The sequence below is a fragment of the Cydia strobilella genome, chromosome 9 (genome assembly GCF_947568885.1).
Source record: "Cydia strobilella chromosome 9, ilCydStro3.1, whole genome shotgun sequence".
NCBI classification, from domain to species: Eukaryota; Metazoa; Arthropoda; class Insecta; order Lepidoptera; family Tortricidae; genus Cydia; species Cydia strobilella.
Window position 1 is genome coordinate 560,380 of NC_086049.1, and position 12,900 is coordinate 573,279.

The 12,900-nt window shown below is 33.5% G+C and overlaps 1 protein-coding gene across 2 annotated transcripts in view; it reads left to right on the plus strand.

The window, feature by feature from the left end:
- Positions 1 to 4,980: 4,980 nt before the first annotated feature.
- LOC134744018 (homeobox protein unc-4-like) overlaps positions 4,981 to 12,900 on the plus strand; it is a 65,220-nt gene continuing 57,300 nt past the window's right edge. For both annotated transcript variants that reach the window (XM_063677651.1, XM_063677652.1), the window contains exon 1: positions 4,981 to 5,785. In XM_063677651.1, the coding sequence (XP_063533721.1) occupies positions 5,572 to 5,785 (214 nt within the window). In that variant the 5' untranslated portion in view covers positions 4,981 to 5,571. The remainder of the gene's footprint in view (positions 5,786 to 12,900) is intronic.

Consider the following 12,900-nt stretch of genomic DNA (forward strand, 5'->3'; position numbering starts at 1 on the left):
TAGTTTAGTTGGCACTTTTAGACCACACTAGCGCCGCTAGCGGCGAAATTGAGCGCGATAGCCCTCATTAATTTGGAAACAAAATGAAGAAAATAATTTTACAAGCATATACGTAATGAACCTAACCTGAACTTTCTATAGGATAACCTTACGAAAATCCTGTCAACGGTTTCAGTTTTAGGACTAATGATAATATGTATACATTGACTTAATGTTTTTGTGAAACAAAGGGACCCAGTAATAAGTTCGATTGCATAGTGGCGGCTAGGTCCGCGTGACTTAAGTTTCCAAGTCATTCATACATATACATATGGTATTAATACTTCTCTTCATCGTCTTGTAATTAAACAGGTACGTATAGAATAGAATAGAATTTCATTTAATCAAGTAGGATTTTACAATCTCTTTTGAATCGTCAAATTACAACTAAATACCCTACCTACCTACCATACCTACCTACCTACCTACCTACCTACCTACTATACCTACCTACTATGTATACCTACTTTAACCATAAATTTCTGAAACAACCGAATAAATATCAAATTAAACCCGTATTTTCATCTATCCCAGAATACGGCGATCATAAACGAACGACAGCCACTAAACAGTTGCCGAAGGTAATTATTTGCGCTTAGCGGAGCCAAATTATATAAATAAGGACTTTCCCCACCCGCTGCCCGGGCCCAAAGTAACTACTTTGCGCCCGTGTTATTAAATCGACCTGAGACAGTGTCTTTATTGTGATTGCGATTGTCTGATCGAACATTTCATTCAGTATTTTTTAATTGCGGAAGTATCTAAGGCACTTAAATATAAGGCATTGTTGGTAATTAAGGTCTGCTTTTTTATTCCGTAGACTAAAATGACGTTTCATGTGTTAGACATGACATTTCTTAGTACTACATGAAATTTCATTTTAGTCTACGGAATAAAACAACAGAATAAAGGTAAGAAAATTATATGAATATAAGCATAAGAAAATTATATGAATATTAGCATGCATTTTTTGCATTTTTTGGCAATGTGTAACTATGGTAAGTACTTACCATACCTTATTTTTTATTAGGTACCTACCATATTTTTATAAAGGGTCTACAAAAATCTAATATCTCGAAATATAATACTTTATTGAGTATTGTTTCAACAAGTCACCAACTTTATAGCATACACTCGTTCCAAGACGTGTTATGTGTTTCGGAACGAGTGTGTAGATATTTATAACACTTGCTAGTGTTGGTAGCAACCCGAGTCTTTTGAATTAAATTTGAAGAACCACTCCTTTTTAAGAGACTAAACGCTTAAAATCTAAAACTAAACTTCAGTTTTTATAAGTCCTGGGTCGAGTCCTTTTTAAGGGATCTAAAAGCACTCTAGCCTCCGAATAAAGACTCCGTTAACAATTTTATAGATTTTATTTAAATAACAGTAAAGAAAATATGCATTATTGTATGATTTATGACCTTGACCCACAGAAGTTTCATGATGACAATGCATTTTATACAAAAATTTAAAGTTCTCTGAAAAGTACTCAAGCTCTACAAGAATCGAGTCTGAAACAAGTTGAAAATTCGAGTTACGACTTAATTATAAGTCTGAAAAACTGAGTTGAGTCTTAAAACAGAGGACTCAAAAGACTGCTTCCAACACTCTTGCACATGAAGCAAAAGGCTTGCCATTCGCGGTACGTACGCGGGTAATGAGGACGGACGGCGCGCGCGTGCTTGGCCTTAATGCACGGATGCTCTTTTATTCTGTTATGGCGTATAAGAAATATTCGACGCTTTTCACGCTTTACGACGAATACATTTCAAATGGAAATGTGCTTTGGTTTATTTATATTAAGATATGGAATCTAATTGACTGTGAAAGAGCCCTTGAGACCTACTTACAGAATACATTTTTGAATTTTGAGTTACGAATTTTGAATTTGAATGATGTTTTTTTTCTGGATGGGTTAAATATTTCTAATTGTTGTTATTCTATCCCGTAAGCAAGGGAACAATGGTTGCATAATTTATTAGAAACTAGCTGACCTATTGGAAAAGAGCTTATCACTACAAAGAAATTAAGCTATTTAGTTACTAATTCAATCTATTTTTATTTTCAAGGTCCCAGAGATTGATCGTAGGTAAATCTCGTAGGTATTTGACCACTACATACCCACCTGCATAAATTGTAATAAATTACGAGGGCCATTTTATATAAGTTGTACAGTGTACACAATTTTTTTTTTTAGATTTGGGAATTTTTATGCTATTTCTACTCAAAATCACGAGCTTTTTCGATTCTATTTTATTATTATTAGCCTATTGTGTGTATTCTTCTACCAACTCGGGTAGAATACGGGCAATGGTGTTCCGTGGGTCCCACTCAGTAGCCATTTTGGCCCATCTTTCTATGCATATCCAGCCTCGATATAATAGGAGAAAATAAGTGTCCCAACATTGGAATGGAAATATCTTGGGACATTTTTTTTTCTTCTAGTAGGATGGATTAAACTCGCGATTCTGAGTAGAAATAACATAAAATTTTCCATTTAAAAAAATTTGTACAACAATAAATGGCCTAAGTATGGCCTTTAGGTATGTACCTAAATAAATAAATGGTAAACGAGTTCCATTTTTTCTATCAACATGTTTCTATAAAAAAATAAGAATATAATTAGAAAAATACTAACAGATTACTGAAAGATTAAACGAATTAATAAAATATAATGTCCTGTAATAATTCCTAATATTTATTCCTATTGTTTGTCTTATAATTTGTTTTGTGTAATGTTATAATATTTATTTATTTATTATAACATCTGTTTCAAACTTATTCTCATTATTTTTGCTCATGAAAATTATTTTAATTTAATTTTTTTTTTGGAATTATCAATTTGGAATTAAAACATTTTTTTAGGTACAGGTACCAATTAGCCACTAGGCCTAGGCCACTAGGTACTTTAAAGTTATAGAAACCTATGTCATAAATATAATATATGAAGTACTTATTCTTAAAAAAAATACTACTATTCTTTAAATAATCTGTCAACTAACTTAGCGATTTCACTCACGTATTTACGCTAAGTTAGTTAAGTTAATATGTCTAACGATAGTTTAAACTAATAAATTAGGAACAGGTGATTACCTATTTAGGAACGAAAAAAATAGATGAGACTCAAACAAATATTTTGAAGATAAATCTAGAACGTAACCTATCCAAAGTAGGTAGGTACATAGAAGTACATAGAATAGAATAGAATATTTTTTTAGAGAGATCAAAAAGATTCTTTCTCAAGAAACTAAAGGTAAATAAGTAACTATCGCGACCCAACAATTTATAATGATTTTATTTTAGTAGTTAGAAGAAAAAACAAAAATCTATCTCTATCTATCTAGTTACTTATTAGAGTTACTAGTACTTATAGACGTATTATTACTTAAATCGTTGAACCGATTTAGATGAAATGTGGAACGAAAATGGTTTGAGGCCCAAAAAGGACATAGGATAATTTTGATCAATCAACATCAAACATCAATCATTTATTCAGCAAATAGGCCACAGGGGCACTTTTACATGTAAATTTTTATAAACAATAAAATTAATCCAAAATGACAAAAAAAAACAATTACATAAATATAAATGTCAAATTACACAAAAAAAAACTAATAAAAAATATACAAACAACAGAAGTACTAAAGTTGTTTAGAGATGTAAAAGTCTCTAGGTGTCAGAGATGAAATGTATATAATAATAAAAAAGATCATCAAATTATCCACAGATGTAAAGGGTCTCCAAGACTTGAATTTTTATATAATTAATAAAAAGACAAGATATTAAATCAGACAAACAGACAAGAACCGAATGAAGTGCCTCACGTTAATGCCACTCAAAAGTAAAGTTACATAGGTAAAATGAAGCCCGTGTAAACTTAAACAGACCGGTCTCCACAATCATCATTATCCCACGCAGATGAAGTCGCAGACAGAATCTAGTATATAATATACCTATCTTAAATAAAAAATAAAATTTTAGGAATAATTGCAGTATAATGTAGCTTGTTCGTGTTTAAATAGGCATCCATTACAGCTAAGTTACCCCACAGTGTTGGTTATAAAAGATATGTACTTAAACCATACAGTAAAGTTAACTTCAGTTAACTTTAACTACAGAAACAAAGCTCGCTGAAAGCTCAGCGCCCAACTAATTACGTCCGCTAATTAAAAACTAATTAAATCCGAGAAAAACCGACATTAACTGATACTAATAAGATCGTCAAACAATTACCGCGAGAGCGGGACGGCAAACCCTATTTAACTTTTAATTTATACTCATTCCTTTATATCTTTTATTGCTTCGCCCATCGCTCCTAATGCGAGGAGCTCGTACTAATTAAATTCATGCCACACTAAGCCCCCCCCTCCCTAAAAAGGCCCCGCCTAACCCCCCACCCGCCGCAGCCAATGGCGCGCGTGCGCACCGGGCCGGCGCGAGGGGGCGTGGTTTGCTCGCAGTCGGCGCGCGATCCCTGATAGAGCTGTCACGTCTCGTTCCACCGTCTTGACATATTTATTATTATTTATGTCAATTAGGTTATTACTTTTTTGTTTAATGGAATAAGGTATTGGTTGTGAAATTGATTGCCTTTCAGTCGCTTATGATTCATCAATGTCAGGAATATAATCTTGTACGTGTTAATTTTGTATGATTGATTGTTCGTGAGTCATTAGGGAGGGAGGGGGGGTAATCTAGTTTTACGTAAGGCTATTGTGGGCGCCGTCAGCTGTCATGTCATGAGAAGATGACCACAATCGGACCGTTAGCTGCGCCTCATAATTCAATGTCATTATAATAGGACGATCACAATCTAACATAGCTTCTATTTTGTAACTGTCATAACGTAATATTCCAGGAAAAAAAACTATAGTTAGTAAATTTTCTTAAATAATACATTAAAATACAAATACCGCGTCATTCTCGACTCTTGACGCACAAGGCATATTATTGTGAACAATTTCAAAACACCTATTACTGTCACCGTTTCTAAACATTCAAACAACAACACAAAATCGTAAACGCATTTTACCTCAAAACACATATAACCTTTTATCACCCAGTACATATTCACAGTTTGCGGTGAACATTCCGCTCGCAAGATTCTTATTTTCTATAAGTATTTATGGTTCTATATGTCTGGAGCGCGCCATGCGGCTAAAAAAGATTATGACATCCCTCGCGAAGCGACAGCCCTATAAATCCTACTTACTTATTGCATCCAATCAAAAATACACCTTAAACAAACTACGATAGAGTTGGGTTTGATTCCTCACTTGAAATAGATACGTCGTCACAAATTCAATGATGCTCAGCTTAATTTATAGCCCGCTATTCAATATCGATCTGTAACTCCCGAGCGTATGGTTTATTATCGTTTAGCAGCGAAGTCTATCCTACTCGAATAAATCTATAATATGAAGGCGGGAGCGTGGTGGGGTTAGCGCCGCCCAGCGCTCGCCATGGCAGTGAGGTGCGAGCCGGCGCCGAAGGACCATGTGTTGTAGTGTTGTGTTCCGTGTGTGAACGATGGTGTTAGAAGGCGGGCTGCCGGCGCCGCTGCAGCTTTACGCGGCGGCGGCGGCGGGACTCGCGCCGCGGCCGGCTTGGCCGCCGTTCCTGCCATTTTTCGGCGTGCCGCCGCCGTTTCTGGCGCGGCCGAGGCTGCCGCACCCGTTGCCGGCGCGCGCGCAGCACGGGCCGCCCAGTGAGGACAGCAATGAGGATGGCGGGAGCAGTAAAGGTGGGTGGATTAATGCTCAGGGTGAATGGAAAAGTTAATAGGCCAGAAATGAGGCACATATGTACCTACACACCGTAAATAAATAAAAAAACATGACGAATATTATTAAATCCATTGTAAACGTTTCCAGTGCTTAAGGCCTTATTTGAAACACCTACGAAATGAACACACCTAAGTGTTCTTGACAGTGAGTGTGTTAAAATATCAAACCAATCAAATAAGAAACATTGATTTATTTCACAAAAAAGCCTGTGCACTGAAAAAAAAGACTACCACATTAAAAATGCACAAAAAATAGTAAACTACACTCCTAAATTCAATATTAGGTAATAATCACAATTAATTTTCAAAATAATCTCACAATAATATTCTACAAAAGACACAGAACATCAAACATTTATTCAGCAAATAGGCCACAGGGGCACTTTTACATGTCAATTTTTACAAGCAATAAAATTAACCAAAAATTACAAAAAACAATTATAAATATGGAATCAATCAAATATTAGATACTTTGTTAGATATGTAGGTATCCAGGTCTCAATGTCGAATTACACAAAAAAAAACTAATAAAAAATAAACAAACAACAGACAAGTACTAAAAGTCTGTAGATGTCAGAGATAAAATATATATAATAAAAAAACGATCATCAAATTATCCTTAGAGGTGTAAACGATCTCCAACACTTAAATTGTTATATAAGTAATTAAAAGACAAGAAATTAAATTAGACAAACAGACAAGAACCGAATGAAGTGTCACGTTAATGGCACTCAAAAACTAGATCACAGCTAAATATTTACAAATAGCAATGCACGTTTAATACACGATAAACAATGCAGTGCTACCAAATCCGATATCCATTAAAAGTCCAATTGGATACTTATGTTATGGTGTTATTCATAAACGCGATACTGGCTTGAATTTGCTATGAATCGTTTGTCTCTATCTGTCATTTAGACTTATGTATTTGTAAGAAAGGGATAAAACATGACTTAACTAAATCAGGCACGTAAAGTTTTATGAATAAAGGGGTTAGTGGTTAACAAATAAATAAAAATAAATAAAATAAAATATCTTTATTTCAGAACATTCAAAATTCCATACAATATTGTTAGTACCATCGTTATAGCTATGTGTTAGTAAATACATTAAAAATAAAAACAAAACTTTTAACAATAAAATCAAAATCCAATAAATTTAAAAATATTACATTTTGTTAAACTTACCTACATGAAAGCTTTAAAATAAACCCTGGGTACTGGTACCTACCCAGAAAAGTATTCGATCACATTTAAAAGGTTCCGTAGGTCCAATAAAATTTAGAAAAAAAAATAGATTATAGGATGTTGATTTGTGATACACTCAGCGTCAAAAAAATCCCGTCAGGCGTCAAAATCAAAATTATGCCCGTCCAGAATTGCACAACAAGAGACCCATTAAAATCGGATTACGGCCCTTTTTTAAACAAAACGCCTACAATATGTCTTCGGTTACCGCGATAGTTACACATGAAATAAAACTGAAAACGGATTATATCGCGTATCTTTACTTGAAAATAGTTGTATTGTATAACTAGCCTTATGCACCGATTTTGCATGTACAACCAGCCTTAAAGTTTGTAGTTTATTACGGTTCATGATTTTTGTATGTTGATATTTTTGCACATTGTATTTTTTCTTCAGTCACCCGTTGACCATGAACGCTGGGTTCGAAACGTCGGGATATAAATTCAATAAAACGCCGTTTGGCGATGGTTATATTTACGGATAATTGGGATTTATCTTTTTAAAGTTCATTTATTGCGCTTTCAAATGATACCAATATTGACAGGGTACAATACAATTACAGTTGTGCCATTCCCGGTAACATTCCCCATTTTGTATGGGGAAATTTCTCGCTCGGTAACATTCCCCATACAAAATCGGTAATGTTACCGGGAATGGCACAACTCTAAATAAAATGCATAAGATAAGAGCTATATTTGCTTAAAACTAATTTTTGGCGAGGTGCGATTTTGTTGACGACGAGTGTAATATGATATCCGGGGATTGAAAATCTGTTGCATGTAGGGCTAGGGATTATTATGGCGGGTATTGAAAGATGTTTAGATACCTACACTTAAAGGTTATCTGTTTTAATATATCATATTGTAGAGTTATATAGTTGAAAAAACAGGAAAAAATTGGATGAAACTAGCTACAGATAGAGAACAATGGCAGGGACTCGATTTTACTCAATAGGGATCAGTGAAATTAATAAATAATAGTCACATAAAAAAACTAAAATTATATTTACCAAAAACAGTACATTTATAAATTGTACAAAATTTCGCTGAAATAAATAAAGCTGTAATAATATTGTAGAGAAATGTTAAAGAGTTTAAATGATTAAGTAAAGCATGAAAATGTTTCGCCTAAAATAATGAGACGTTGCGAAAAAAAAGCAAAGTTAAACGAACTCCATTGACCGATCGATTACCAATCGAAGCGAAATTGTTAAAAAAACTTAGAGCGTGACTGATCTTACACTGATTAGGTACACTAAACAGAACCAAAAAATAAGCTATTATATTAATTTTTAACAAGCAGAAACGTCTGCGATCGATGCTATTAAGCTTAGAATAAATTTAAAAGTGGAAAAATTACTGCCTTGGGTGAGACTTGAACCCACGGCCTCTGGATCGGAGGCCGTGAGTTCAAGTCTCACCCAAGGCAGTAATTTTTCCACTTTTAAATTTATAATAAGCTATTAGTTTAAACAAATTCATGATAAAGGATAAAGTATAACATGTCAATATTTATCAATATTACGCTAAGTGACCTTGATGTTTAATCACGTGTATCTAATTGATTGTATCGGCCTTTATAAATATAATTAGTTTATATTAGTTCTATTTTATGATAAAAATATTTATTGATAGAGAAAAAAACAATGGGTGATTTGTAGGTATATTGTATAATTACTTGTTGTAGGCATACAGATAGAGATTTAAGAGGTTTTCATTTCTTGCATACAAAACGGAATTTAAAATAAGAGATAAATTAGAAATAATAATTAAATAATCTTGAATGCAAATAATATAACATTTCGGTACAAAGGTCGATTGAAAGGACATTTGCCTGAATTAATTGTCAATATTTAGTTATTTATAGGGTAATATTATATAATCCTCGTAAATATTCAAGAGTAGGTTAATTAATAATATTATGTGTTATTTTTTAAACAAACAAAAACAATCATGTTAAAATAAATGAGATGTGGCCTCGCTCTGCATTTTCTATCGCGTGTATAACGGGGAGTGCTCCGAGGAATTGTTCGGATAAATACCTGCCGCTTCTTTTCGCCATCGCCCTACGCGACAACATTACCATCCTCACCACTTAGATGGTTGGCAGTCCTCAACTGTGCGTTTCTCTAGAAACTTCCTGCCTCGCACAGCTAAACTGTGGAATGAACTGTCGCCTGCGGTATTTCCGCACCGATATGACCTTCAAACCTTTAAGAAAAGAGCGTACTCCCATCTTAAAGGCCGGCAACGCACTTACAACCCATGTCCATGGGCGGCGGTAATCGCTTACCATCAGGTGATCCGTCTGCTCGTTTGCCTCCTATGACAAAAAAAAAGCATTTTCATTTATTTTTGCATAAGATTTCTGCTTAAAATATGCCTAAAAAAAGGTTTTTTTTTTTGTTTTAAAATTACTGTCAGTTTATCTAATAGGTACTGTATATGAGTGTAGTAATATTTGGTAAGAGAAGGCCGTCCCTTCCAAATAGGTCCCGGCGGAACGAACATAACATCCACAATAACGATCGTTCAAGTATGATCTTGTTAAACTTGTTAGAGTCGTTTTTTTTTCGTTACATAAATGATTTTTACAAAATACAAAAAATACAAAATACAAAAATCTTTATTTGTTTTTAACACAAATTGCCATGATTTAGGTGATGGAGCCGCCCGGTAAGCAAAAAATTGCCTGTGTCGGGAGGCACCGCTCTTCCCTAGGTTAAAGCAAACTATTTGTACAAATAAAAAATTAAAATCTAAAGATTATTTTTTTACGTAACAGGAGCATTAAATTAAGCTGTAGGCTGTACTCCTCAAACTTGACTAACTCTGGATAATTTGATGATCTTTTTTATTATTATATACATTTTATCTCTGACACCTAGATACTTTTACATCTCTAAACAATTTCAGTACTTCTGTTATTTGTATAGTTTTTATTAGTTTTTTTTTCTTGTGTAATTTACATACATGCATACATATAATCACGCCTATTTCCCGGAGGGGTAGGCAGAGACCACGGATTTCCACTTGCTACGATCCTGACATACCTCTTTCGCTTCCTTCACTTTCATAACATTCCTCATACACGCTCGCCGGTTTAGGGTGCTCTTGTGTAATTTAACATTACATAAATATATGTAATTTTTTTTGTAATTTTGGATTAATTTTATTGTTTGTAAAAATTGACATGTAAAAGTGCCCCTGTGGCCTATTTGCTGAATAAATGTTTGATGTTTGATAAAATCTAAAAATTTCATAATTTTAAAAAGTTGTTGAACAAATGTTGGTCGGTTTGAGGCGTACAGCCTCCAGTTTAATTTATTGCCCCTGTTACAGGAAACACCATGTATATCCCTTACACCGCTGATTGGTTAGCACTGTTAGCAGAAGGTACTTTATTACCGATACAGTTGATGAGTTGACTGGTATAAAATACTGTACATATATATTAGTATTGATTGTAACAACTTTCAGAAGAGAATTTCTATAGGAAAAGTTCTCAAAAATTTAAATTCAGCTAAGAATGAAAACATGTAAAGAAAATTATAGATGCAGACATTATTAGATATTTCTACTGCCTGTCTAATAAATACTTTTTTAATTACCAAAATAATCTTACTAAGTGGAAACTTACATTAAATTCTCGTGTAAGTTTCCGAAAATTGTGAGAATGTTCCTGCGTTTTTTTAATGTTCTGTAATTTGTACGTTGCTTTATAATTTTTAAATACGAGTATAGACGGGGCATATTTTTATTCAGTAATTAATTTGGGGCATGTGGCTAATAATGAAATAAACAGACACATGTTATATTCTAGCCATAGTATTAGCAAACAATAGTTTTTTTTATTATTTCAAATGTCACAAGTTAATGTAGGTTAGTTAATTAGTGATATGTTTATTGTGTTAAGTTAGTTCAAAATTAACTATGAAATAAGTTTAAATGCAAAATTATTTTAAATATATTTGAAAGTGCCTATATGGTTCTATGATTTAATGTTAATTTTTATGTACAAAAATCTTATAAAATTGAATTATAAATAGGTAACAATGAAGGAATGTTAATTCCCTGTTAAAATGTTGAGTATTTTTGTACTATGCTCAAGTATTGAAAACCACATTAATGTTAAATCAAGTGAGTGCTAATTAGGAAATTATTTTCTATAAAAATAATTACATATATCTAGTTGTAGGTTAAAATAATATATATGTATCTACATTTGAGTTTATATTGTGATATTTACATATGCCACAAGTATTGATTTGTCTTCTTTCTTTTAATTGCTTTTATATACATTATATTTATTAATAATAACTACTGGAGACCTCGGGTGACCCTAGGGCTGGCTCATTCCTTGGGCAAAGAATAGGCATAGCCATCCAGCGGGGTAATGTAGCCAACCTCATGGGCACCCTTCCGCAGGGGACAGACTTGGGGGACCTTTCATAGGTGGGTATTTATCTATATTACTTTAATTTTTAAGTAGTTTTATTTTAATATTTGTTTAGTTTTAATTTGTTTAGATAAATAAATAAATATTATTTATATTATTAATAGGGAACATTCTTACACGAATTGACTAAGTCCCACGTCCCACGGCACGGTAAGCCCAAGAAGGTGTTGTGGGTACTCACTCAGACAACGATATATATAATATTTATACAAATACTTTATTAATTGTTATTACCATAATAATAAACTAACACTAGCTCGAGAGTCCCAAATCGCAATACAATCATACCCTCACTTGAATGTAAGACACCCGAGGGACCGCCAGAACATTTCAAGTTCAAAGCACAAAAAAAAAAATTTTTATGTGTTTAGGTATACTTATAAAAAAATATACAATTATTTGATCCCTGTTTTCATATTAATCTACCATACTATACTATTTATACCTGAAAAAATCCGCCCATATTTATTATAAGTAATTTTTTTTTGTAACTGAGGTAAGTTGTTTTAGTTATTTTATTTAACTAACATTAACTGAATATAATTTCTTTGAATTTTTTTCTCAATAGTGTCACATGACATAAGTACCTAATAGTCATATCTTAACTCTGTATGATAGGTACATATTTTTGAAAAAATTATAGTACATCTGCAATAATGATAGTGCATATACGAAAAATATGTCCCATGGTGTTTAAACTAGTCAATTTGCAGCACTTAAGCACGAGAATTTATGTACATAGGTAAAGTGTGATGTTATAACCATGACAAGCGTTTTTGCAAATGTCATCAAGACACTTTTACAAATAATTGCTCATGCAACATAATTACAAGAATTTAATCATTTTGTAACAAGAAATGGGGTTAAAATTATAATAATTAAGTGGCAAATGAGTTTGTAGTAAAATATTAAACTTTAAACAAAAAGTGAAGTAAGTATTTTTTTTATACTACGTCGGTGGCAAACAAGCATACGGCCCGCCTGATTTTAAGCAGTCTCCATAGCCTACGTAAGTACGCCTGCAACTCCAGAGGAGTTACATGCGCGTTGCCGACCCTAACACTCCTCTCCCTCGAGCTCTGGCAACCTTACTCACCGGCAGGAATCCAACACTATTAGTAGGGTCTAGTGTTATTTGGCTGCGGTTTTCTGTAAGGTGGAGGTACCTCCCCAGTTGGGCTCTGCTCTAGATCTGGAATGACATCCGCTGTCCTGTGCCCTACCACACAAAGCGAGATGTCATTCACAGTGCCCATACCTCTCTTTTGGACGTAGTTTAAGGACATACCCGGGTCCGAAAGTATTACTCGTATTACTTAAAACATTTGAAAATAAATAAATATTATAGTACAATTTTTCACAGATCGA